This window comes from Periplaneta americana, chromosome 1 (assembly GCF_040183065.1).
Source record: "Periplaneta americana isolate PAMFEO1 chromosome 1, P.americana_PAMFEO1_priV1, whole genome shotgun sequence".
Taxonomy (NCBI): Eukaryota; Metazoa; Arthropoda; class Insecta; order Blattodea; family Blattidae; genus Periplaneta; species Periplaneta americana.
The window spans coordinates 166,007,998-166,035,618 of record NC_091117.1 but is presented as its reverse complement, the minus strand read 5'-3'; the positions used below and the strand labels follow the sequence as shown (position 1 = coordinate 166,035,618).

The window sequence follows — 27,621 nt, the reverse complement described above, 5'->3', positions numbered from 1 at the left end:
CCTAATCATGACAATTGAAAATTTATATCTGTTATTTTAATATGCAAATGTGGTGTCGATCTTCTGTCTTTGTAAGCACATTTTGCTTCAGACGTCCAACTTGAAGACGGTTTCTCTTTCAGTTCTACAAATAATGACCTCAATGTTCCCTCAGTAAGAGCCATTTTACACAAAATTAATATGTAACACACACATGCATGCACTTTTTATTTAACTAACACTCAACAACGCGGAAAATTCACAGAAAACCAATATAGCGCAACGTATTATTGTGAATGTGATGGAGGCTAGCGTCCCACGCCATGGCATCGTGGACTAAGGCATCCTGTCTAGGACTTGCGTTACGTAATGCGCGCTGGTTCGAGTCCTCATGGAGGAAGAAATTTTCTCATGAAATTTCGGCCAGTGTATGGGACCGGTGCCCAACCAACATCGTGGGGAGCTACGATAGGTAGCGAAAATTCGGTTTCGCCAACCAGCTATAACGGCTGAGAGGATCATCGTGCTACCACACGATACCTCCATACTGGTTGGATGATCGCCCACTTCTGCTTCGGCATGTGGACGTGAGGCCAGCAGCCCGCTGGTCGGTTTTGACCCTTCAGAGCTGTAGCGCCATGGATTTTTTTTATTTATAAAACATTCTGTGTTATATGGTTCGCATTATAGGTGTACTCTTCTTATAAAGTCGTATAGATTACATTGCGACACACAAAATTATTTCATTCTGATTCAAATCTTTCATCAATTTTAGAGATTCTTACGACACGCAAAGTTCTTCCTTACTTACTCAAGTGTTCCACAATTGTCAGAGATTTTACGACGCCCAAGGTTATCTTTCATTCTTACTCAAGCGATTTACCAACGTCAGAGTTTCATCTGTTACCATTTCAGGCAATTTAAAGCTGTAATGGCTTTATTAATGTAACATATTAATGTGGCAGGACTAGGGGATCAACACAAAGTCGTATAACCACATAGTACGAGTAAATTAATTGAAAATAAACGTCTAGAAGAACTTGAAATGCAAGACTTCAATCTGTACGCCACAATAGAACTGATCAAAACTGTTGCAAAAATCACGGAATATCTACAATACTGTATCTACAAAGTCCTGCCACTAAATGTTCTTGAATTAATATATGTGGAAATAGATTAAGATTATAGGGGAAAACTGACGAATGTCACGTTTCTATTGAGCGTGAAATAATGATATTACTCAGCATATACTGGAAAATTCATTGTTATTTTCATTGAAAATGGAGGAAAGAATGACTGTATTCGTCGTGATAATTCTACTCTTTACAGTTTTGAAAAGAGCAACACTAATGTTCGTTCTGTCCGTCCGAGTGGTTATGTCGCATCCTGGTTCTCCCCCCCCCCCAATGCGTTTATGCTCGCCCCTCTGTAAAGGCCAGTGATTGGACTGTCAGGCTCTTTCCTGAAAATATTTGCTGTGCGGAATTTGAAGTCTACGTAGTATTCTGCAACTGTTTAAAATAATTTAAAATAAGGACCCCTTTAAGCAAGTAATTGTTTGTTGAATTAAATAATATCACAGTTAACAGAATTATGACATTCGTCGTTTTTCCCGTGTACCCTTCAAATGCGATATACTGTACTTGACACATACAGCCAGGAAGAGGAATATTATCTGGATTTAACATGTTTAAGACTTAATATTGCAGTACAGCCAACGCCTCGTCAATTGCGGTACAATTAATAAAATAAACAGAACCTCGCTATCTGCCGAAAATTTCACCGCCCTTTTCATTAAAGTGTGCAACTTTATTGCATCTTACAGAGTGGGTGTAGTGTGAAAGATAGTGTAAAGCTTTTATAAGGTCGATATCTTCCAGTCGCATTACATGAAAGCAGGTTTGGTGGTATTCAAGTCATAATGGAACTCAAGAAAGGGTTTATTTTTTTGTTCATAATTATATTGGGAGATGTTGGTAAGTATTTAATTTGTATACCAGTTTAAGGCCTACATTACAATATTTATAATGTTGACTTTACAGGCTTGACCGCTTCTCTGCAGTTTCTTCTGATTTTCTCCTTCCATCTATCATAATCCTTCAGAAAATCATAGCTCACACGTCTAATCGGTTCGTCTGGAGGATCATTATCGCGCCATGTTTGTGCCTGTGTGGTGTTCTTTCTTCCTTCCTTCCTTCCTTCCTTCCTTCCTTCCTTCCTTCCTTCCCTCCCTCCCTCTCTCTCCGCATCATAATCATTTTCAATGTGATCAAATTAATCCAGTTTTACCTGCTTATTTATTTTCAGCTTCAAGGATATTAGTTACAGGAAGTATGATATTTCGGCCTCGTTTGAGTTTCTTATTTAGTATTATTTTAGAGATTATATTGCTATTTCTATAATTCAAGACTACCAGTTTTATTTCTTTATCCCATTCTCTCAATTTATGTCACATACACCTATGTAGTTGTATTAATGTGTCTAAACTCCTTATTTACCTTCTTTTCTGTTGATTAATCCAAGATAATTTCCGTTATTCTACTTTCCGATATCCGTTTTAAGTAGACTTGCTCCTAACACTGCAAGGAACAAAATTTTTAAGTCTTGCCAAGAGGATTCCTTTAATATCTGTAGACTCTTGGATACCTCTTATCATCCAGTCTGCTGTCCAAAAATCTGAAAGTTAGAATTTATAAAACAGTTATATTACCGGTTCTTCTGTATGGTTGTGAAACTTGGACTCTCACTCTGAGAGAGGAACATAGGTTAAGGGTATTTGAGAATAAGGTGCTTAGGAAAATATTTGGGGCTAAGCGGGATGAAGTTACAGGAGAATGGAGAAAGTTACACAACACAGAACTACACGCATTGTATTCTTCACCTGGCATAATTAGGAACATTAAATCCAGACGTTTAAGATGGGCAGGGCATGTAGCACGTATGGGCGAATCCAGAAATGCATATAGAGTGTTAGTTGGGAGACCGGAGGAAAAAAGACCTTTAGGGAGGCCGAGACGTAGATGGGAGGATAATATTAAAATGGATTTGAGGGAGGTGGGGTATGATGATAGAGACTGGATTAATCTTGCACAGGATAGGGACCGCTGGCGGATTTATGTGAGGGCGGCAATGAACCTTCGGGTTCCTTAAATCCATTTGTAAGTAAGTAAGACTCTTGGATACTGGGGTTATTCCAGTCTCTATAGCAATTGTCGTCAGCACTCATCTGTGTAGAAGGTGACATCAAGAATCTCAGCAGTGTTCCTTTCAATAAAAGTTGTAAACCATTCATAGTAACCGATTCGCTTTTAATGATCTGTATTTTTCAATTCTTGAACCGCTGTTACTTTGTACATGAACAATTTCAATTTTTCCGAACAACTTCATGCGCAGGTGGCAAGCCCGATATCTTCCTCTTGTGCCAACACATACAATGATGTGATGGGCTTCAGTCATAGAGTCATAAATGTTCAACAACTTCTCTTCGTTTAATTTAGGTGACCTTTCAGTTCATTCGCCATGTAACACTGAGCCTGTCTCTCGAAATTTCTCAATACATCGACGAATTGCAATGCGATGAGGTACAGTCACAATTTAGTATATACAGTCACGAAGCTCAATACGTAGGGCATATGCATCCATAGATAGTTGCTAACCACTACGATCGCTACTATCGCCTCATCACAGACAATGCGAAATAGTAACGGCACAGTCTATTGTTCCTAGTACCCTCAACAACTTAAGCTTCGAGACTGTATATACTAAACTGTGGTACAATTGTTTCTGGGAATTTTTCAGCAGACGTCTTTCTTACTGAATCTGTGTATTTATCGCTTTGTCGAAAGACGTGTTCAACAAGAAAGCACGCTCCTCAATTGAAATAACCATAATTAAAAACTAAATTGAACAACTAAACACTACATTAGTACAGCTTTTTCAATAGCTGTTTACCAATTGAACTAAAACAGTTTTAATGTCACGTACATGAGAACAAATGAATACAGAAAAAGTCAACAATCAGTTCTACCAAAATACAGGGTGTAAGAGGTATAAGTGCCGTCCTTTTCACAGTCGTCGGGGACAGCCTACAGGATCAAAAAATGTCCATGCAACATAGAGTAAAAACTTAACAGTTTTCCCAGAAAAAAAATTCTTCTCTTATTTTATTCGCGTTATACTGCTTATATCGTTAGTAAAATTACGAAAACAATTACATCAGTAGTATATCTAGGAAAGAGTTAGTATTAGTTTAAATACATATTTGTGTGTTCTATTACGTTTTCGTGAAATTAAATATAATTGCATGCTTAAATTTGTTAATACTCTGGCGTGAGAAACGTGGCAACGTGTTCAGCAGGCAGTACTCTGCACAGACGTACGTACATGTCAGCTGAGTTCAAGCTCCCTGTCCATAGGTTTACTTCCGAGCTGATTACAGTTCGGTACCAGGTATTAGATAAACAACTTACAATGCCATTCACAATTTAGGAATATCATATGTTATTAATATGTTAAGTCGTCGTAATTCAAGTGAGGCAAGAAGATGTACCGTCAATGTTTTCCGCAATGAAGGTTACCTAATTGGCGAACTTTTGTAGCGGTTTCTCAACGATTATTACAAACTAGAAGTCTCTTATCTAGTTTCGAAAATCACACAAACAGAAATTTATTTAAAAATGGTACTGCTTTATGAAAGCGGGAGCGATTAAAGTGTTTGATTTAAAAAAAAAAGTTCGTGTGATTTTGTGCAGTAAAGAGACTGTAGCTGCCGTAAGGATTGCCACAGGACACGACTGCCTGGCGGAATATTTATATAAACTGGGTATTTTACTATCACTTCAGTGTGTCATTTGTAACGAGGAAAATTCTTTTATAAATTGGAAACATTTCAATGTTTGTAAAAAAACTTGTAAATTTTAAATCCTATATGGTGACTTTGTACTGGTCTGCCAGAAACCAAATGATGTTGAATCAATCTGGTTGAGCATTAAATACATACATATTTTATTTTATTATTTTTTACAGATTCAAGCATTTTCACTACAGGGAACGGAACTTATACGTCAGTTTTACCCAGAATTGTTAATGAGACTGGTTGGAATGAAGTAGAAGATCAGAGTGACTACGCTTACCAGGTAATAAACATATTGTATTTAGTCCTAATTTCAACAGGGAAATTGAAATTCTTGAAAATTACGATAATTCAAAAATAGCCTATACCTACACCAACGTTTTGTGTTAAGTAAAGGTACGCATTTCATTTAAGACTTTAAAAGTATACTAATAACCAGACTTAGCAAGTTCGTACCAAAACATTGTTTTCAGGTTGAGTGTAGTCAGGTATATACAGGGACATCATTTTATTTTTACTAACATTTTTAATATTAACCTGGCTATATCTTTGGACTAAAGGTCTAGAACCGAAAACACCGCTTGCTCCCCCTTCCAAGACTGGAGTTCGATGATACTGGCGTAAAATACAAATCACTTTACTAGGTATAGGAGGGAAGAAAAGTAGTTCATCCATTTATGTAAACTAGGAAATATCGCAATTTTGAGTTTGATAATTTTCATTAGATTTTTGTTTAATCAAAATACAGTACTGTATTAACACTTAGTGTTTTTACTCACGAATTGAGCTATGCATTCGGACGTATTAATTATGCAATGTATATTGTACTGTTACAGCACATTAGCGTACAATATAGAGAATGAAGTTAAATTGAAAAAATAATCACAATATGGATATTTAAACACATTTTTTAAAATGGTGGCCGTTCATTTCGATACAGGCTTCAGTTCTTTTGTGCATATTATCGCACTATAGACTACTGCACCTAATTCCAATTACCAGTTTCGTCCTTCGTACGAGTAACTCATGTTGAAATAATTCTATACCTACTCTATAAAAGAGTACCTTACGTACTGTAAATTCAGTCTCCACTTCTGCCCTATCCGAAAAGATAAAATTACTCAGAAATGCTATGTACTGTCCGTCCAAATGGTTTTATCGCAGGGTCGTAGAAAGGGGGGGGGGGATCACGTGACAGTTAATTACTTAACGAGGCTCTTTTATTTAAGTTATTTTAAACAATTGTATGGGTATAATATTACGTAGACATCCAATTCCTAACAGAAATTAATGTTTTCAGAAAAGAGCTAAGACAGCCCAGCTACTAGACTTTATAGAGGGGCGAACAGAAGCAGGTGGGGGAAACCGGGATGCGACGTAGGCAAACGGACGACAGTACCTGTGCGAAAATATGGTTCAATATTGAAAGCTCTTTCGTCACTGGAAAACGCGAACATATTTCTGGGACGTACTATATTCACTAACTCAGTACTGCATACGCGGCCTCGGTTCTGTGCGGGAGAACGGTTGAAAGTTTAGTAGTAGAGGGGGTGGGAGTGAAGTACATTAAAAAATCAGGTACAATAAAAATTGAAGTAAAAATAAAATGATGTCCCTGTAGATCTATTGCAGTAGCATACTACACTCTGTTCTTATGAACAACTCATAGTACATATATCCGCAACTATGGGTGGATTACTTTAGTTAGCCAGTCACTACGTTACAATAATATGCACAGTAGGGAAGAAGTTTCATTACATACTAACGTTTGCACTGGAGTTATGAGCGGCTTTCAACATGACAGAAGTTAAATCCTCAAATCACAAGAAGTTGCAATATTTAAAAAAATTGCTAATAACCATAATAGCAAATGGAGAAACATTTTATTGAAAATTATGTAATGTGGAAATATAATATACAGTAGCTTAATCTATATAGTAGCGTAAGCAGTTCAGAGACACTGTCCTATGAAAAAAACGTGGAATGCGTCTCTGTACTTAGGAAATAAGGAAAGAAGAGTCAAATACATAAAATAATTCTTTTTTCCATAAATGTACAATGTTGGTATGCTGCAATATCCCTTCAAACAATTTAATTGCCTGTAGCAATCATTCTGCTGCAGTTCAGAATTGTGGAAATGACAAGCTGTGAGATATGTAGAAGAGTAATAAATGTTGTTCAAGCAGCCTATAAAGAGTGGCCTACTTAACTCTTTCACTTCCAATAGCATGTGAAACATTTCAGATATGCACAAACTGACAAATACAAGTTAAGTAACATCGAAGGGGGCATCTGATACACATTTTGTGTAGTACATGAAATAATTTTCAAAATATTACAGTCAACTTTCTTTTTTTTAAATGGGGACCAACTACTGTATGTTTTGTTTCGCAAATGATGCGTTAGCTCTGTCTAATAACAACTGGCTATTTTACTGGCTGTTTGAATGTTATCGGTAAGAGTGAACATAAAGAATGTCTGTCCAAGGATCGAACAGAGGAAGGACAATTCTGGTAAGATTTGTACGTCAATTAAATCAAAATCACAATGTACTGTACATTTTAATACTATGGAAATGTTGTACATGGTGAAATGAGACATTTTTTTTTTTTTTTAATTGTTAACTGCCTCCCATTGGAGGTAGCCCAGAAGGACTCAACACTCTCCTACATGAATTTTAAAATATTAAATGTTTACATAAATTTGTTGACAGAAAATTAAAATAAACATATATGAATTATAAAGTGAAGAAAGAGAAATTAAACAGAGTGAATATGATGACTCAGAATTTGGAAAAGCGTTTCAAAACTGAAGTTATGATGTGCATTGCGGTGTGAAGGGAGCCAATTTATTAAACAACTGACTGATTATGCACACACATCAATGTAGCTACCAACTTCACGAAATAGAAAACTTGTTGAGTTTTGCTGTATCTTGCAGCAAACAGGCCGCATGTAACTAAATTAGAGGCCAAGCAATTCCGTTTCTTTATCGACTGTTTTCGATTGTAGTGTACAATAAAAAAAAACAATCATTCTCAAAAAAGAAAACAAAATCTCCGGTGTCTTATCGTTCAATTGTTCAGTATAGAACTGAATAAATAAGGATTGTATTGGTACTGTACAGTACTAAGGGTGTGTTCGATCTTGAATTAAGTCAACATTATAAGGAAGGGCGCGTCAGACGTTGTTTATTTTACTCGGACCGGTGACATTCAGACAGTAGGTAAAGTAGCCATTGTTATTAGACAGAGCTAACGCAGCATTTGCAATACAAAACACAAAAATGTTCCTCATTTTAAAAAAGAAAGTTTACTCTAATACAGGCCTGCACAAGGTTGGCGCTCTCCGAGCCGGCTCACAGCTCATGAGCAGAATGCAGATATTAGCTGCGCTGTGTATAAGGGTGGACTGGAAGAAGGGGTGATCTCGTACAAAATGTACACAAAAGGAAATACTAGTACGAGTGTTTATGAAATGAATTCCCGTTCAGTGTTCGCAAAACTATCTTGGACTATTATTAATTAATAAATATTTATTTTACAAAAATAATAGAAATTCTATAGCTACTTAAATGTACAATTGCATTTTGTTATATTTTTATTTATCAGTACATCAAAACGAGGTTTTATGCTGTTGGCAGCTGAAAGGAACAGTAGCCTAATGATCGTAATGAAACATCAGTTACAGAATATGTTGGATGTCTGCCTTTATTAAGTTGATTATACAAAACAGTTGCTCACAAACATAAATGTTGAGCCAAACATAGCAATCATTTTCACAGCCAGCCTGTGTAGTCGTGGATATTATTGCTAATGTTTAGTCTTGTAAAACTCAACCTGGCTAGTAGTATTATTCAAACGATCTTTAGCCCTTAGGTCACATTGAAGATCAATAAGTTCGAGCAGTAAATCGTTAAATGTTATGTTCCGTTTTTTAGATTCCTCCATACTGTACTGTAGCAGTAGGTAAGCAACGTGAAACAGTTACTGAGAATAGGCCTACACACTGCACTCCACTAGATAACTGAGTGGTCGTTTCCCTCTCCTCTACCTATAGCATCTATGTCATTCTGACGTATTTTCCTCTCCGTTTCGGCGAGCGCTAAACACCGCTCTCCCGCTCCGAAGGAGCGCGCGCGCTCGTTGAGCGCTGTTTGTGCAGGTATGCTCTAATATCTTGAAAATTATTTCATGCACAAAAAATACACTACGTGTAATTTAACTTGCAATTGTCGGTATGTGTATACAGTAAAACCTGTATTAAACGATCACTGCTGGTTCCATGAAAAATTGGTCTTTCAGAGGGGTGGTCTCTCAATAGGGGGAGTTATTTTACACAAATAATGGGTTAAAATGTTTCTATGTTAATCAAATAAAAACGTGGAAAATATAGCTAACATAAAAGCTCGAGATAAGAACTTGATTTATACATATTATGTTCTCGGTTCATACAGTCTTTCAGTGGTGCCGATTGTTGAATTAACTCAATATTACATAAGGCTTGTTCTAGTCACATTTCTTCGGATTGAAATTCTCTCTTGACTTCATCCTCGTCATGGGTGGGTTGATCACCGGATTTTTCAAATAGGTAGGAGGAAGAAAAAATAAATTATTGCACTGTAATTAACAAGTAACAATTTAATTGTTAATGTACAAAACGAAAAGTAAAACTGTCATACGGCATGAGAAATCTTACCTTTTAAGAAACTGTTGAACAGTGGTGTCATGCCTCGGAGGCCGTTTGCAAGTGGTCATTGTACCTTTTTTCGTAGCAATCTCCAACGTTCCTTAAGGTATTAAGGACAGAGATGGGCATTCAATGTGAATACGGTATCACTTAACAACGTAGCCAAACATCATTTTAACTTATAGTACTTGGAATTTATTTAACCTACAGTAATGTAATAAAATACTAAATTGTAAATTTTTAAAATACAGCATTGTCTTTTAAAAGGGGTAGAATTAAGGAAATGGTTATTCAATCACTGGTCGGTGGTCGGGGAGAGAGGTGGTCTCATAAAAGGTGTGTGATTTACATTGATTTTATGAATTTTAATTCGGTCCTTTAAAAAATCGGTCTTTAGGAGGAGTGGTCTCTCAACAGGGATGGTCTTTCAGACAGGTTTTACTGTAGTATCTGAAATATTTCACCCCTACCGAAGGTGAAAGAGTTCAGTGGGCCACTCTGTATATAGCAATCCGCAATCTACAACGGACTACAGTAACATTCCTGTCAGACATCTCCTTTCTCTATAACCCTAGATCATATATACCAAGATTGGTCGGTCTTATAGGCTTTGACGGTAACAACTTTTGTCAGGTTTACTATGCTGCCATCTAGTTGTCACATAAGGAGTCACATCATAACTCTCAATTGAATTGCATTAGCTACTGTACTGCCATCTCATATAAGTTTACGGTGGACGGGTGGCGATCCTGGCGGTTGTTGCCTTCAAAGTGTTACCGATTTTAACATAATGATGAGCAATCTGTTATATAAGTAATCTGGGGTGTAACTGAGGAATAGATAGCATTACTGACTAGATTCCAGTCAGCCGTCTCTCTCTCTCTCTCTCTCTCTCTCTCGAATAGAACGAACTGTAGTTAGATTCCTCTCAGACATCTCTCTTTCCATAGCTGAAGAATAGATAATAGCGTTAGAAGCTTCAAAAGCAACGGATAGTAGATTTCTTTCAAATGCCACTTACTCTCTGTCTCTATCTCTACAGATGGATTAACAACGGCATGGCTTTATGGATTTACTGTTACTAGTGTATTCGATCTTGTACGTCCTAATCTTTAAGGGATATCAATGAAGAACATTAAAGTGTCTTCATCGTTATCATCTCCTAGAAGTATCGATCTCAATAGACAGTTACGTCTTCAAGGTCCATGATTAAATTGTTCTCTCAAGCGATTATTCTTATAATGTCTTAAGCTCGCATTGATAGTAATAAATTGAGTTACCTTCTAGATTTCATGGTAGTATCATTTCAGTTAAATATCATCCTACTGTATTTATTTTATAAATAGGAAACTTTCAATTCAGTTCTGATACAGTGTCTTCATTTCTAATATGGTCAGTCATCTTTTATATTATATACAGTATATATATATATATATATACATATACATACATATTTCTAACCATCTACGGATATATAATAATATTTATCCATTTCGCTTTTTTCCTCAAATATTACAACCTTTGAGGAGCATTGCATTTCTTCACAATAACACAAGAAGTCACAATGAGTTCCCCTTGTTCTCCTTATATTCTCTTTGTTCACTCTATATTCTCCTTGTCGCCCTGTCTTCCATTTGTTCTCTTTCTTTTTCTCTTATTTCCCTTGCACTACCGTTGTTCTCTTTATATGAAACAACGAGTCAAAGTCAGATAGGAGAAGAAATGTCAGAAAGAAGTGAAATTGGGAGAGGCGTACGTCAAGGATGTCCTTAATCGCCTACCCTGGTCAACATCTATTGGAGGATTTAGTAAAGAACTGTTTTCAGAACATGGGAAGAGTGATAGTAGGAGGGAGAAGAATAAAATACATAAGATTTACTGATGATATGGCGTTGTTAGCAGAAGAGGAAATAATACTAAACGATATGCTACTGCAGTTAAATGACAGCTGTGAGGAGTATGGGGTGAAGATAAATCCAAATAAGACGAAGAGCATGGTCATAGGAAGAAAAATACAGAAGATAAACTTGCGAATTCTAAGTGATGCAGTGGAGCAAGTGGACAGCTTCAAATACTTGAGGTGTACTAAGCAGTAACATGAGCTGCTGTCAAGAAGTCAAAAGAAGAATAGCAATGGCCAAGGAAGTTTTTAATAGATAAAGGAGTAGTTTCTGTGGACCTCTGGAAAAGAACTAAGGAGGAGACTAGTGAAGTGCTTTGTATGGAGTGTGGCATTGTATGGGGCAGAAACAGGGACCTTACGACGAAGTGAAGAGAAGCGAATAGAAGCATTTGAAATGTGGATATGGACAAGAATGGAGGTGTGAAGTGGACAGACAGAATAAGAAATGAAACTGTGTTGGATAGAGTGGATAAAGAAACAATGATGCTGAAACTGATCGGAAAGAGGAAAAGGAATTGGCTGAGTCACTGGCTGAGAAGAAACTGTCTTCTGAAGGATGCAGTGGGAGGAATGATGAACGGGAGAAGAGTTCGGGGCAGAAGACGATATCAGATAATAGACGACATTAAGATATATGGATCATATGAGGAGGAAAAGAGGAAGACAGAAAATAGAAAAGACTGGAGAATGCTGGGTTTGTAGTAAAAGATCTGCCTTGGGCAGAACACTGTGAATGAACGAATCCTTGTTCTCATGGAATTTCCCTCGTTATCTTTGCATTTCCCTTATTCTCCTTGTATTCCATTTGTTCACCTTGGCTTCTAGTTGCGCTTCTTGTCTTCCTCTTGTACTTCGTGCATTCCCCTGCTTCTCTTCTTGCTCTTATATTCCATTAGTTTCTCTTTGTATTCTCCTCGTTCTCCTCTGTTTCTTGTCTTCCCTTAGTTATCCTCGTCTTCCCTTCGTTCTCCTTCTATTTCGCTTGTTCCCCTTACATTTCCTTGTCTTCTCCTTGTATTGCCATTCTTCTCCTTGTATTCCCGTTGCCTTGCTTATTTTCTACTTGTTCTCCCGGTATTTACTTGTATTTCCATTTTTTACCTTGCATTTCCTTTTTCCCTTGTATTTTCCTCATTCCCTTTGTACTCCTTGTGTTCCACTTTTATTCCTTGTATTCCCCTTATACTTGTATTCTTTAATTTACCTTGTACGTATTGTATTCCGTTGTTCTCCTTCTATTCTTCTTGTTCTCCTTAGTATTCCACTTGTTTTCCTTTTGCCCTTGCATCGGCGAGAGGGGGTTTCATTTTTATGTGGCAGTTTAAATCCCAAGTTATCTCCTTCCCATATCTATTGAGGAGAAAAACGTAGTTATACGTCAAAATATCAACCTGCAAAATCCTCGTTCTACTAGACTATATATTATAGGGGTATATTCTTAACAATTACAGAATACTGAAAAATTTATTTGTCTTACAGCAATATCTGCAAGATATAGGGTAAACATTGGTAATTTCGTGGCAGTGGTTATTTCGTGATACTTTTTCTTTGCTCTTTCGTGAACTAACCAATGGTGTTACGAGATTCAAATTTCCACCAAGGGATTGCATATGTTGTCCGGTTTCCAGAAACATACAGCTACGTTTTGTGTGACTGTTGTAGCTGTTTTAGTGAGATTTTATGTTTGGAGAGAGCAAGTTAGCGTCGACTTCTCAGGCGTACAAATTTTGTGGATGATTGTAATTACATTACAGGGTTATTACTAAAGGTAAGCATATCATATTTTGTACAATGATTTATTATATCTTAATGAAATTTTAGGAAATGTTTTTGGAATTTTAGATACTGCTGTAGTCGCCATATAGGCTGAGCTTTACTGATAGAAATCTTAGCTGTTTGAGGCGAAATTTTATTGAGCATTAAGCGTTACATTTTATACTATTTTAAAAATTGTATTCCAATACGAATTTTAGAAATCTGAAGATATGATGTGATAACAAAAAAGAAAAGGCGGACGTAATGAATTCAGTGTAGCTTCTGTTTGATTTGTTATCATGCTAAGTGCCAATGATAAGTGCTAGATGACTTACTTGCAAGAATTGTGATAGAAGATGAAACATGGCTCCACCATTTTGGACCGGAGACAGAGGCAGACAATGGAGTGGCATCATGCAAATTCACCAAAGAAATAGAAATTCAAAAGTGCACCTTTGGCAGGAAAAGTTATGGCTACTGTGTTTTTCGATTCAGAAGGACTCTTGCTTATGGACATCATGCCACACGGAACCACCATTAATTCTGACGCGAATGTGGCAACTCTCAAGAAACTTTAAGCTCGACTGAGTCGTGTTCGACGACATCGGGAGAAGCAGGATATTCTGCTATTGCACGACAATGCACAGCCATCTATCAGTCACAAGACCACAGACCAGATCAGAAAATTCGGATAGACAACACTGAAACATCCGTCTTACAGTCCTGAACTGGTACCGTGCGATTACCATCTCTTTGGTAAACTGAAGGATCCCTTCGCGGAACGAGGTTAGAAGATGACTCCCTTGTGCACGCTGCTAAAGAGTGGCTCGGATGTGTTGCTCCAGACTTTTACTGTGCTGGTCTACAGGCCCTCGTTCCTAGGTTACATAAGGCAGTTGAAAGGGACGGGGATTATGTGGGAAAGTGATATCTTGTTCCTAAAGGATGCATCTACATTCTGTGAAAATAGCAAAGCTGTATGATAAAAATATAATTTTTAAACAAATGTTATGCATTACTTTTGGAGTTACCCTAGTAATATAGGCTATAGTAAAGTCCGTAATAAAAATGTTCACTCTTTCAGGGCAAAGAAGATCCCTTTTCAATTTTAATCTTTACTTTTATTTCATTATTATGTGTTGATGTGTATTTCTATGTTTCTTGCTACTAATATTAGACGGAATTACTATGTTTGAAGTCTTGTAACAATAAATGAGAACTTCATTTGACTTTAATGAATTTTTCCACAATTCTTCTACCTCTCACGAAATTAGCAATGTAATATAACGAAATTACCAAGGTTATCACGAAATAATCAACCTTTTAGTTTAAGTTGTAAAAGTGGTTTTTGGCACTTGTTCAAGAACGTGTCCAACCTTTTATGTCTCCAGATTTATATGGCAAATCATCTTCTCTTAGATGAAAAAATCGGAATAAGGATATATTTACACATTTGCATTTTAAATTAATTTCCATGAAATTATCACGAAATTACTCATGTTTACCCTACTCGTATTATTTTATATTCTATTCTACTTAGAATTTTCTATTCAAGGTTTATTTTATAATATTTCTTCTGTATGGTATTTATAAGATTATATGCAAATGTGAGTTTCATTAGTTCTGTAATAAATATTTTAGGTACACCTTACAGTATACAGGAAAGAGAAATCCGAGAAATCCTGCAGCGGAGCAATAGTTGGTGAGGAACATATTCTGACGACAGCAAGCTGTGTTCTAGGGTGAGTTTAAAATATACCGTCGGCGGATAGCTATAGTGTACAGTTTTGGAAAAAAAGTTTTGTCGTACAGATACTTTATAACTACCATAAACGAAGCAGTGCGCATGATCAGATATACAACTAAACAAAATTAATTTTATTACCTCAACTAGTCCTCCTCTTGTGAACCAGGTCGTTCGTCCTCTGATCATGCGCACTGTCACATCCGTTTCCTGTTTCCTCACAAGCAGAAAAATAAAATGCATTATTGTTTGTAGCGCAGAGATATTTTGATTAAACCGCATAATCATTCATTATCATCATATTATTTTTCTTCTTTCAGGTTTAGTCCTGCTGTCCAGTTCGTTCATTCTTAAATTATTGATTTTCCAGTTGTTTATTATTTATACTGTTGTATAATTTCAAAATATCCAATTCCATGCGTACAACTCTACATCTTTTCTGATCTAGTAGATTATAGCCATTCATTCATTCATTCATTCATTCATAGTGTTCTGCCCAAGAACAGGTCTTTTACTGCAAACCCAGCTTTCTCCAGTCTTTTCTATTTTCTGCCTTCCTCTTTGTCTCCTCATACGATCCATATATCTCAATGTCGTCTATCATCTGACAGTCCACACCTGTGGAGTAACGGTCAGCGCGTCTGGCTGCGAAACCAGGTGTCCCGGGTTCGAATCCATGTCGGGGCAAGTTACCTGGTTGAGGTTTTTTCCGGGGTTTTCCCTCAACCCAATACGAGCAAATGCTGAGTAACTTTCGGTGCTGGATCCCGGACTCATTTCACCGGCATTATCACCTTCATATCACTCAGACGCTAAATAACCTAGATGTTGATACAGCGTCGTAAAATAACCCAATAAAATAAATAAAATCATCTGACATCTTCTTTTGCCCCGAACTCTTCTCCCGTTCACCATATAGCATGCCATTGATCTTAAATAATCTCTTATCTGCAGCGGCAATGGTCTTTCTCACCTCTGATCTAATGTCCAGTTCTCGCTGCTATAAATCAGCACAGAGACTACTATTACTTTGTAGAACTTCAATTGTGTTTCTTTGGAATGTATTTATTTTGTTATTGACATCAAATTATATGTTAAAATTCAAATTAATTGAAATTACTTTCTAATCGATATTATAATGTTCGTTTTCAAATGTATTCTTACCGGGAATCTCATTGAATTGTTCTTCTTTTTTACATTTTCAAACCAAAAGCTAGTTATTTTTAAGTTTATTTGTTGCTGATTGTAAACCATCCTATTTTACAATTTCCTACAATGTAAGTTGTGAAATCTGACTACAAACAGCAATAGTAAAGACTGACGAGTATTTACTGACAACATAAATAAATTTATAATTGTATTGCAACATGAATTATGTCGTCAAAATGCGATGTTAATATTATAAAGCTTTTGTGGCTCCTTTCTGTTTCTCAACAGGTTCACATCCATCAAGGTCCTGGCTGGCACAACCGAAATTAATACATCAAAGGGAATCGAAATGGAAACACATGAAGTGTACATACATAAAAAGTACTCTTCAAAACAGTTAGGTGATTTTTCTCAAAATGATGCAGCACTGATTAAGGTAAAGACATTTTATCAATTTGATATTAAAAGACTGGCATTAAGAAATCTAACACGAAAGAGAACAGAAATCATTGTATGTCTATAAAACTATTGAACTATGCAGTATCTGCGAAACTGCCTGTCGGAAAACTCCTTAACAACTCAAGTTCTTCAACACCAAGTTTGAATTGAGATAATGAATTATGGTCTTACATTAAATACACATATATTAAAAATGAAGAATATACTTATCACTTAATTAACCTAGGAATTTATGAAATAAAAAAAAATGTATTGAACAAAATATACATATTTACAATCTTTACAATTGTATTTTTCTTTATCACCACTTCGGTCACTCCAGCATATCCTGCGTTGTATTATGATACGTCTACACAGACATTTTACTCTACATACAATAATTTACAAATTCAAAATATAATATCATTTTTTCGTTCTCTCTAGAATAGCAAACCTTGTTATTTTTGCCTTTATCACAGCCGTTTGTTATCTAGTTACGTTGTTAGAACTTTAATATCTTTCCTCACAGTTCACAACAAAATTTTATATTTTCTCTACCCTTGCGTAAGGCAGGTACATTGTAAGATTTGGTATTTAGTCAACAGTGTTCCTAAAATACTCTACTAAACGTTTCTTTTTAAACATTTTTTTTTCGGAACGCAAGCAAAAACGAGAACAACTGTTTTAAACCTTTCTGTTTGAGATATTTCAAAGATCAACCCCCTAAAATTAATTATATAATAATAACTTACTCTTCATCCAGTATATGGACCTTATTTTTGCTATACTCACGTATAACAAATGAGAATGAAAACAATTATTTACTACCTAAAGTATGACTCTCTCTTCACTAAGGTTAGTGTCGAACTCGCTTAGTCTGAAGACTATTTGGATTTAAAATATAGAAACAATTTTGCATATTATAATCATTTCTATGAAACATTGAATTCTGGAGATAAGCTAAGCTATTTATTCCATCTATTTATTCGAATTGTACATTAAATAAGATTAGAGAAACACCCATTTGAAATTCATCGCTATTTTGTGTTCTTGGTTCCAAATGAATATCTTTTAGGGGAGAGTTAGGTAGTATCGGACAGTGCGTTTCTTTCATCCACCACAGATGGTAGTACCTGAATGACGTGGTTACGTAACTGTATGCGACATCACAGAAACGTAACCATGTCATTCAGGTACTATCATCTGGTTGTAGATGAAAGAAACACACTGTCCGATATTATCCGATGTTCGATACTACCCAACTCTCCCCTAATTTCTTACTGAAATGATTATATCTGGTATGTATCATTCTTCGATAAATTCACTCGTAGTACACAATGAATATGAACACAACCCGATCAGTGGTTTAGAAGAAATTGCTGTATAGAGATGGACTTACGAGAAGGCCCAAAAATATTTCTTCAGTATCAGTTGGAAACGCACATTATCTCGAAAATCTCTAATTCGATTTTCTTTAGCAATACAATACTTTTCTTTACACTACTTTATAAATGAGGAACTAAGAAATTATTACAGAAACCGAAGTAATGAGCGAATTAAATGAAACAAAATAAAAATATATTCTCCTCCTCACACAATTGTAGCTGCAATCAATCCTATGTCTAATAAATTAATGACGTCATGTAACAAATTTTAAACTTCTGTGACTGATAACTTTAATTTGAATACCTTTGCCTTTTTCAAACAACATATGAAAACCCAAATAATTCAACAGATCAGTTTTAATTCACTGCTGTCGATCGTTATAATTTCATGACGGTTTGTTCTATAAATATAACAGTCATGGTAGCAGATGCAAACAATATTGCGAGGACATGCCAGAATAATTAATTTTAACGATAAGAATTATTGGTGATTTATGATAAGAAGGAGGCGATACATTGATAACGAAGCATTGGTAGAATAAGGATGCTGAAAGAGTCCGGAGTATTTGAATAAAACCAACAATTCAGCGCCCTGACCAATCTACGGCTGCATTTCTCAAGTTTAATGAAATTTAAATGTGTTACACAATATTTCACCCGATATATCTATGGCTTCCTCTACATTCCTAAAGGAGCAAATTTCCCCCGTTAATATGAGTGAATTGCGAGGCGTGATAAAATAAAAAGCTGTCCATGTCGATTTTTAAATGTTATTTATAATTTAATTGAAAATTATTTTTAACCTGTAGATGCAAATGCGAAAGTTACTGCAAAGTCGCTCATTGGATATTTGCTGTTTGCTCACAACCTCTTCTTTTTCTCAACGAATTTGCGTCCAATAATTATTACAGATTTCTTCAATAAACGGAGGGCATGAAAGCTGCTCGGCGAAAAGTCTGTACTGTAAGACTGTATCTGCAAATATTTATTGTTCTTTCGAAGAAGGAATTTCTGGACGTCACTTGCAATTTGCGGACGTCTATTAAGGCTGGTTCACAATAAACCGGGAACGGAAACGACAACGAGAACGAAAATATTAAAATAAATGTATTTGAATGTGAGCATTCACAATTAACGAGAAGCTTGCCGGAGCCCGGGAACGGGAAAGTTAAATTTAATCGTGAATGCTCACATTTAAATACACTTCTTTTAACAATATTTCCGTTCTCGTTCTCGTTGTCGTTTCAGTTCCCGGTTTCTTGTGAACCAGCCTTTACAGTGCAAAAGATAGTTTGTGTCGGAAATCTTTACATTTGTTATGTGCTTGGTTTTTAACGGAGAGTAAGGATGGTTTTACATCTTCGGACAGTTCGTAATAACAAAAATTACCTTCGAATTTCTACAGGTTGAAAACATATAAATTTAGAAACTAAATTATCGTTCATTTATCTGTATTCCATGGATTTTATCGTAAACGTCATTCTCGAACTACATTTTACAGCCAAATTTTCAAGTCCGACGACAGTATTTGTTCTCATGGTAACAAGAAATATCTTCTGCAAATTAACTAGTCTATAGGCCTATTGGTTCAATCGTGATGATAAACAAACTAATTTTATTTCATCACACTGAGGAGCGTTAGCCTGTTAACGCTTTTATTGCATAGATAGTTGTTCTTAAATATTATACGTTATAAAATATCTAATTGTATTAACGTAAGATTAATTATAAAATGTACTTAAAGATTTTGTTCTTAACAATTTTAAAATTCAGATCTATTTTTTCTCAAATGCAATTTTATTTACATTAACGCTATTATTGTACTCAGCTTCTTATTTGTAATATTTCTTGATCTCTTCCAGGTTCCAAAACCATTCGACTTCAGCGACAAAAGCATTGCTTACATAAAAATTATTCCAGAAATATTGGCAACCACTTGCGTCGTTAGTGGATGGGGTTGTTTTAACACAACAGCTGAATACAAAGTAAGAATTCAGTTAATAGACTAGTAAAATCATTATAATGTGGAATATCGTTCGAATGATCATAATTCTGATGTGTACTTTCGGAAAAAATTCAATTACTTGATTAAAATAACGTGTCGAGATATTCAAACTCGTCAGGATATTCAGTATTCATTCTCATTTGCTTAACAGCTGTGCCATTTCCCTCAGAAACTTTCTCACTCGTCATTTATTCGCATCGTAAGTCCAATCTAAATCATCTTGCCAATAATAGCTTGTCATATGACTTGTCTATTTCAAAACTGTTCCGTGTCCTTAATTGTTTATTGTTCATTAACTGCCTCAAGTAAGCGTGTAAACAATTTTCTTTAAAACATTTCGAAGTAACGTTTATCTGTCTACAATGTTTATACTTCGTTCCATAATGTCTGACAGGAGAAGTAAATATTGCCGGCAGAGAAGGAGAGAAATATAATTGCTATTCAACCAATGGCAGAGATCTCAATTCCACGCTTGACTTGAAGTTGGGAGGTCTGAAGCGTTCTACCCCCGTCCAACTTCAAGACAAGTGAGGAATGAGACCTCTGCCATTGGTTGTAATTATTATACTTCTCTCATCCTCTGCCGGCAATGTTTACTTCTACTGTCAGACATTATGGAATGAAGTATAGATTCACGAGTCAGATGATTAGGCTACTACTACATTTACTGAAATCTTATAGACTAAGGTAATAACGAGTCTTTTGTTATGTGTGAGATCACTTGCGATCCAAGAGTTCTCTGAGTACATGAAATCTGTCATACGGAGTGATTCACGAGGAGCTTATTTTCGAAGATATTCTGAGCAAAAAAGTCATATAAACATTTGTCCTAATCTCAGTATTTTCAAAGTTACACTAATTTGAAATTGTTTGTAAAATACCTTTTTTCTTTAGTTTTAAGGGTAAAATAATGTTAGAAATAGAGAATAAACTATTCTGAAATATCATTCCTTTAATTAGCCACTGTTCTGCAGCTAAAAATGTGTTGTCAGTTGCTTTGTACAAATTTTGTTTCTCAATTTTTAACTAAAAATGACATCATTTTTACGCACTTACCACAAAAATGGTTACAAATCATACACCTTCAGGAACTTGATTCTTTACAGGTTAATTATGCATCCTAAAGTTCACTGTTGAAGAATTTACAAGAGTGGCGTGATTTGTAACAATTATGTGATAAACGCGTAAGAAAATGTAATTTTGTAGTTAAAAAATCGAAAAAAAAATTCTGTACGAAGCAACTATAGAATTTATAACACATTTTTAGCTTCAAAATACTAGCTAATTAAAGAAATGATACTTCTGAATAGTTAATTCATTATCTGTAATATTCTTTTACCTTTAAAACTCAAGAATAATGGTATTTTACAAACAATTTCAAATTAGTGTAACTCTGAAAATATAGAGATTAGGACAAATGTTTATATGATATTTTTTGCTCACAATGTCTTCGGAAATAAGCTCCGTAAGGGACAGTAAATCCTCGTTAATCAACCTGTATATCATATTATACATATATCATACTATATCATATCATATATTACATCACATCACATATCATATCATATCATATCATATCATATCATATCATATCATATCATATCATATCATATCATATCATATCATATCATATCATATCATATCATAATGTTAAGTAAATTTACTTTTGTTCCAGAATACGACAATCCTGCAGAAGTTACATTACATGTCCGTGAACATTACGTCTGATCGTCCCATATATGCTCGTGGTCTGTGTGAAGTGAGTGGATATTTGATATAAATTTAGATATAGTTATACTACGAGTAGTTTCTACATGGATTAACAGGATGCATTCAATAACATATTGCCACTAAATAAATTATATTGAATGAAAAGTACTATAAATAATAATGAAATTATGTGAAGAGACAAGTTAAATGCCAGCAAGTTTATTAGTGCAAGTATCAAAGTGTAAGTAAATATGGAAGTATAAGTACTTAGAAATAAGTATTCAAGCGTCCAAATACTTTAACGTGGCATTATTTTAGCTATGACATATCTCACGTGCAAATGCAGTGTGTCATATTTTGAACCTCGCTGCTTAATGGCAATTTTGCTGTCCGCCATACATCCGCAAGATAATCACAAGAGAATCTCTTGAACAGTCACTCATAGTTGCCATTAATTGCTATTAATTTAAAAATAAAATGGTTTGATGGTATCTAATGCTAAGGTATATAAATAGCTATGAAGCCAGTCGTCATCTTGAAATCGAGTAGCGTTGTATTAGGAAGAGTCTCACAGTTCAGTAAGTGATTTCCATCTGTCGAAAGGTCTCTTTTACATAGAACACAGTCGGATAATTTGAGAATTATTTTTCGGCTAAGATGTTTATCAAGGCAGTCGTCTTCAGTTAGTAGTCTAAATTTTTCTACTGCTATGCTAGTGTGAGACCATAGTGGTGAACTTTAATGCACACATTGGTGGTGAACCCTAAAGAACGTTTGAAATTCTCGTTAAGTATAGCATGTATTTCCACTGGTACACGATATTTCAAAACTTTAAGCATTATGAATCTAGATTTCGAACAAAGAAATGTATGTTTATTATATCCGATAACATTTTATGGTAGACTGTAGACATTGTAACGTTTATTCTAATTTTAACTACCATTCCTGTCAACAATGTGACTTTTATTCTTAATAATTCACCCTACAACAATGGGTATACCACTCAACACAGCAACATAATAGTCGTTACTGCACTCCACACGACGACAATGACAATACACGATGTATATTATTGAGAAGAACAACAATGTACTCCTAATTTCAATTAATGTTCACAAAGCACTGTCTGTTCTCAGTTCACAGTTCGTTTGCCTTGACTAGCTCTTTTAGCTAAATGTTCAAGTTGACTGCACTTCGAACTCAAGTCCTCCGAATACGTCGCAATCGCCTGAATACTGCCACAGTTACGAACTCAAGTTCACTGCACGTCGAACTCAGGTCCACCTTTCTCGCTGCTGTCCAAGACTTGAAGGCTGACTGAAGACCGAAGACTGATTCACTCCGAAGACTGCTCGCGCTTTTATTACTAAACTGTAACATCTGGAATTTTCGATTCGCGTGGCTTTCCGAACCTTCGAGAGGGATACGCTTCTAGATGTTTCCCCTGCTCTTTCCGCTCCGCGCCGTCACCATAGTTTTCTTTCCCCTCGCTCCGTGCCGCGCTACAGCGCCTACCGAAGCTCGAGTTTCCGTTTCCCCACGCCTTCACTCTCGCTACATGCGTGCGCAACTCCCTGACGCTACCAGAATCTTCTAACATGGTGCCACAATATAATTTCGAAACAATGTTGAAATTAGAATGCTATTTTAAATTATGAATAGGAGGAGGCAAGACTGCAGTAGGAGGATATCACCATTTTCACAGCTTCCATTTACAGAGGACGGAATCATCAACGACGGGTGGTATATAAAAAAAAATTATAGGAGTGAGTGGTGGGGATAAGATTGGGCGCCACTATTTTTGTCCCTCTTGTCTTCAATTACCTAAATAATCAACTGCCCACTGTAGTGCGCTTCTGTCTGTATTTACTTATTAACTACTTCTTACAGCGACGTTTATTTATTTTCAGGGAGATGAAGGAGGCCCTCTTGTATGTAAAAAATTTCTAACAGGACTAGCTTCGTTCCACCAAATCCCTGTTACGACTGATGATCCCGAACTTGACAAATGGGCCTTCACAGATGTAAGTGAACATAGAGAGTGGGTGTATTCAACTATGAAAGCAACAGCTACAGCTCATACAGACTCCACGCCTCAGTCTAGGTCTACAGATAAACCATCCTCCAGCTCTACATCAAGAGCCTTCTCTTCAACACCTTCACTAATATTGTTTTCGTTGCTGGTAATATTAAAAAACTGAACAATGATAGCCAAGAAGACTAACAATTCTCATGTTAATAGTAATAAATGTGACTTATAGTTCTTACCGAATATGGAGAAACTCCCTTTCGTAGGTCATTTCAAGCATTCGAGATTTTCTCTCTGGCCTGCAAGAAAAATACATGTTATTATATTTTATCACAATCAATCAAAATCAAATCATTTATATAACCACTGGTATTAATAGAAGAGTATGGAACACGTGAAAAAATACAAAATTTTTCAGAAATATATTAGGCCTAAAGTACAGAGTGGCGCACGAAATGTTGAACCAATTGATATTGATTTTGTGGCTATACTATTAAAGTGACATATTTTAAACTTCGCTCGTAAATTCAGTGCTAGATGGAGAAACTCCCTTTCGTAGGTCATTTCAAGCATTTGAGATTTTCCCTCTGCCTTGCAAAGAAAATGTGTTATTAATACGTATTTTATCACAATCAATCAAAATCAAATCAAATCATTTATATAACCACTGGTATTAATAGAAGAGTATGGAACACGTGAAAAAATGCAAAGTTGTTCAGTAATATATTAGGCCTAAAGTACAGAGTGGCGCACGAAATGTTGAACCATTTGATATTGATTTTGTGGCTATACTATTAAAGTGACATATTTCAAACTTCGCTCGTAAATTCAGTGCTAGATGGAGAAACTCCCTTTCGTAGGTCATTTCAAGCATTTGAGATTTTCCCTCTGCCTTGCAAAGAAAATGTGTTATTAATACGTATTTTATCACAATCAATCAAAATCAAATCAAATCATTTATATAACCACTGGTATTAATAGAAGAGTATGGAACACGTGATAAAATGCAAAGTTGTTCAGAAATATATTAGGCCTAAAGTACAGTGTGGCGCACGAAATGTTGAACCATTTGATATTGATTTTGTGGCTATACTACTAAAGCGACATATTTCAAACTCCGCTCGTAAATGCAGTGGTCCCTGGAGAGTCCGTCCACTAGGGCTCAGCACAGATCAGGGTTCCTGCACAACACCTGGTTCTCTGACGAGGCGTACTTCCATGTGAATGTGAGGTTTTGGACTAGAGAACGTCCACGCAACGTTCATGAAAGGGATAATTACGGCCTTGTCAAGTCACGGGATAATTGGACCTTTCTTCTTCAATTCGGAACGGTACAATGCCATGTTTCGAAACCCTTTCCTTCCTGCACTTTATGCCACTCGACCTCCAATGCACATGCAGTGGTTTATGCAAGATGGAGACCGACCACACACAGCCAATATTATTCTCGAATTCCTGTATCAAAAATATGGTGAAAGATTGTTCTCCCACCGCTTTCCTCGGCGTTATCAATGTGGTCACGTTCGGCCACCTCACACCCCCCGACACCAAACCCTGAGATTGTTCTCTTTTGGAATTCTTAAAAGAACATGTCTTCCATCAGCATCCTCGAGATTCTGGTTGAACTCAGAGCCCGTGTTGTGGAAATGTGCAATACAATAAAGATCTGTGTCGACGAGTATTGCAGAATATGAACGTTCGTCTTGAAGAGCTACTGCGGCAAAACGGTGGTCACATTCAACAAGTTCTTCATTAACATCAATTCTCCATAAGTTTGCGATTCTAAGTTTATGTAGTTCGTTATGTTATGTATCGTAATATTCAAACAAATTGAAATATAAATGGTTCAACATTTCGTGCACCACCCTGTACTTTAACTGAATATAATTAATTTAATTTACTGAATAACTTTCCACGATTTTAGGCTGCTTACAAAGATAGAGAATCCCAAGGAATACAATTCCATATACAAATTACAAATATTGGAAAGTTTTTTTTTTTTTTAATCAAAATTAATAATACAAATCAATATATCTTTTAAATATTTAACTTGATACAACCTATTAGTAAGAAGTTAAAATGCAATTAAGTAGAACAAAACCACAAAAAAACTACAATAAACTTAATAATGAAAATTGATGCAATACATTAAGAAATATCAACAACAAAAATGTTTACTTGAATTTGGTTTATCGTACACAACATTTACGTGAGTGAGTTTATATTATAGGCCTAATATTTTCATGTGTACAAATTCGGAAAAGAATATAACTTATGTATAGACTAATGTAAACAAATTTCGTTGTTCGTAAACAAATTTTGTTGTTCGTACCCAATTCACGAATAGAATATACAACAGTTTCATTATTTGTGTTAAAACAAATCCATTCTCATTACATTAATTAAATTTATTATAAAAATATTTAATTAGTAAGTATTTTAATTTACTACTAAATATATTTACATTAGAGTGTTTTGCTTCATTGGTAGTACATTAATAGTACATTATGCAACGAGCCTATAATGGTAGTAATTAAGACGCGAGGATGTTTATGAAACGAGCGCAAGCGAGTTTCATAATTTTCATACGAGCGTCTTAATTACCATTATAGGCAAGTTTCATACGACTTTTTATGCTCGACCATATTTCTAACTTGAAATTATTCATAAATATTCATGTTATTGTTATGTGAGTGAGTGCAATAGCCTACCTCATAAATTGTGAGATATGCGCAAACGCAAAAGTATTGATTTTTTCCGGGAAACGAATGTCGACGTCCTTGATATAATCTAGAGAGTAAGATAAAAATTAATCTTGATATAACCTTGAAATTGAATTCGACATTGAAAAACGAGATGACAAATTGAATTTATTTGAATATTATTTACAATTAACGCTAATTATTATAGTAACAGAACATAACCTTCTTTGACAGTATTTGATTTCAGGCCTTCGTGACGTTTCCCTCGTTGTCTTTCGATTGCATATCCGAGAATAATCGAAAACCTGAACTTTAATGAATAGGTGTACTTTAATGACATGCATTAAAGGACTGCTACCAGGTGTATAATTACTACATTTCGGCATGGTCGAGCATAAATATCTTAATTGCTAAGTATTTATGTGAGTTAATTGATTTACTTAACCTTATATTATAATTTGCATTTATTTTATATTATTTCTTGTTCCATGTCCCTGTATATTGCTACGATTTTATAGCAGTATAATTTTCTTTATAAAAGATCCGATTACAATAAATTAATAGACCAATATCTAATACATAAGACTGTTACCAAGAGAAGATCTACTCTACATCTCTCCAAGAATCCAGAGCAGTTATTCCCAGTGTTGTTACAATGACTTTTTTTCCACTGGAATATTTTTTTCTTAATAAAGAGTTTCTGCTTCATTGAAGTAAAGCATACAGTAATTTTATTATTATGGATTGAAAATAATAATTTATGGGAATAATTTTGTCTGAACTAAAACGTTACAGTATTTAGCTCACGCAACAGAAAATCACTTTTGATAAATTTGAACATACCTTATTTATGCTCTGTACTTCTAATTCAACTTGTATGTAGGTAAGTACCTATTAATGCAGTCTTGCTATGGTGACTAATATTTGCGGGCGAGAGCTATTTTATGCCCGCTGCGCGCGCGCGGAGCTCTTTTATCTGTAAACATTGCTAAAGGATGTACAGATCTTAGAACACAGCGCATCATGACGGAACGGAAGCGCTTAAAGCTTTCAAGGAAGAGTGGAAGATACAATATTTATGCTTCGAACATAGTGATGAAGTCCAGTGTTTGTTGTGTAAAAAAATATCATTTGCAAAAAAAGCAACATAAAACGGCATTATGAGACGCAACATGAAAATATATATATATATATATATATATATATATATATATATATATAGGCATTATTCAGGAGAAGAGAGAAATAAATTCATTTCGAAATTGACATCGAAGGTAAATTA

The 27,621-nt window shown here is 35.4% G+C and overlaps 1 protein-coding gene across 1 annotated transcript; it reads left to right on the top strand.

Annotated features, from left to right (window-relative positions):
- Positions 1–1,822: 1,822 nt before the first annotated feature.
- Positions 1,823–27,496, top strand: LOC138703434 (tabserin-like). The gene is made up of 7 exons (XM_069831296.1): positions 1,823–1,955; positions 5,005–5,114; positions 14,819–14,919; positions 16,359–16,506; positions 19,756–19,878; positions 21,574–21,657; positions 23,519–27,496. Exons 1-7 carry the CDS (start codon positions 1,901–1,903, stop codon positions 23,807–23,809), a joined length of 912 nt encoding a protein of 303 aa, XP_069687397.1. The 5' UTR covers positions 1,823–1,900; the 3' UTR covers positions 23,810–27,496.
- The last annotated feature ends 125 nt before the right edge of the window (positions 27,497–27,621 follow it).

What these genes read in the sequence shown, in the direction of transcription:
- LOC138703434 (XM_069831296.1), top strand. Translation starts at nt 1,901, where the DNA reads ATGGAACTCAAGAAAGGGTTTATTTTTTTGTTCATAATTATATTGGGA. An exon ending in AGAGTGACTACGCTTACCAG is followed by an intron (nt 5,115 to 14,818) that starts GTAATAAACATA and finishes TAAATATTTTAG; the next exon opens with GTACACCTTACAGTATACAG. An exon ending in ATGCTCGTGGTCTGTGTGAA is followed by an intron (nt 21,658 to 23,518) that starts GTGAGTGGATAT and finishes ATTTATTTTCAG; the next exon opens with GGAGATGAAGGAGGCCCTCT.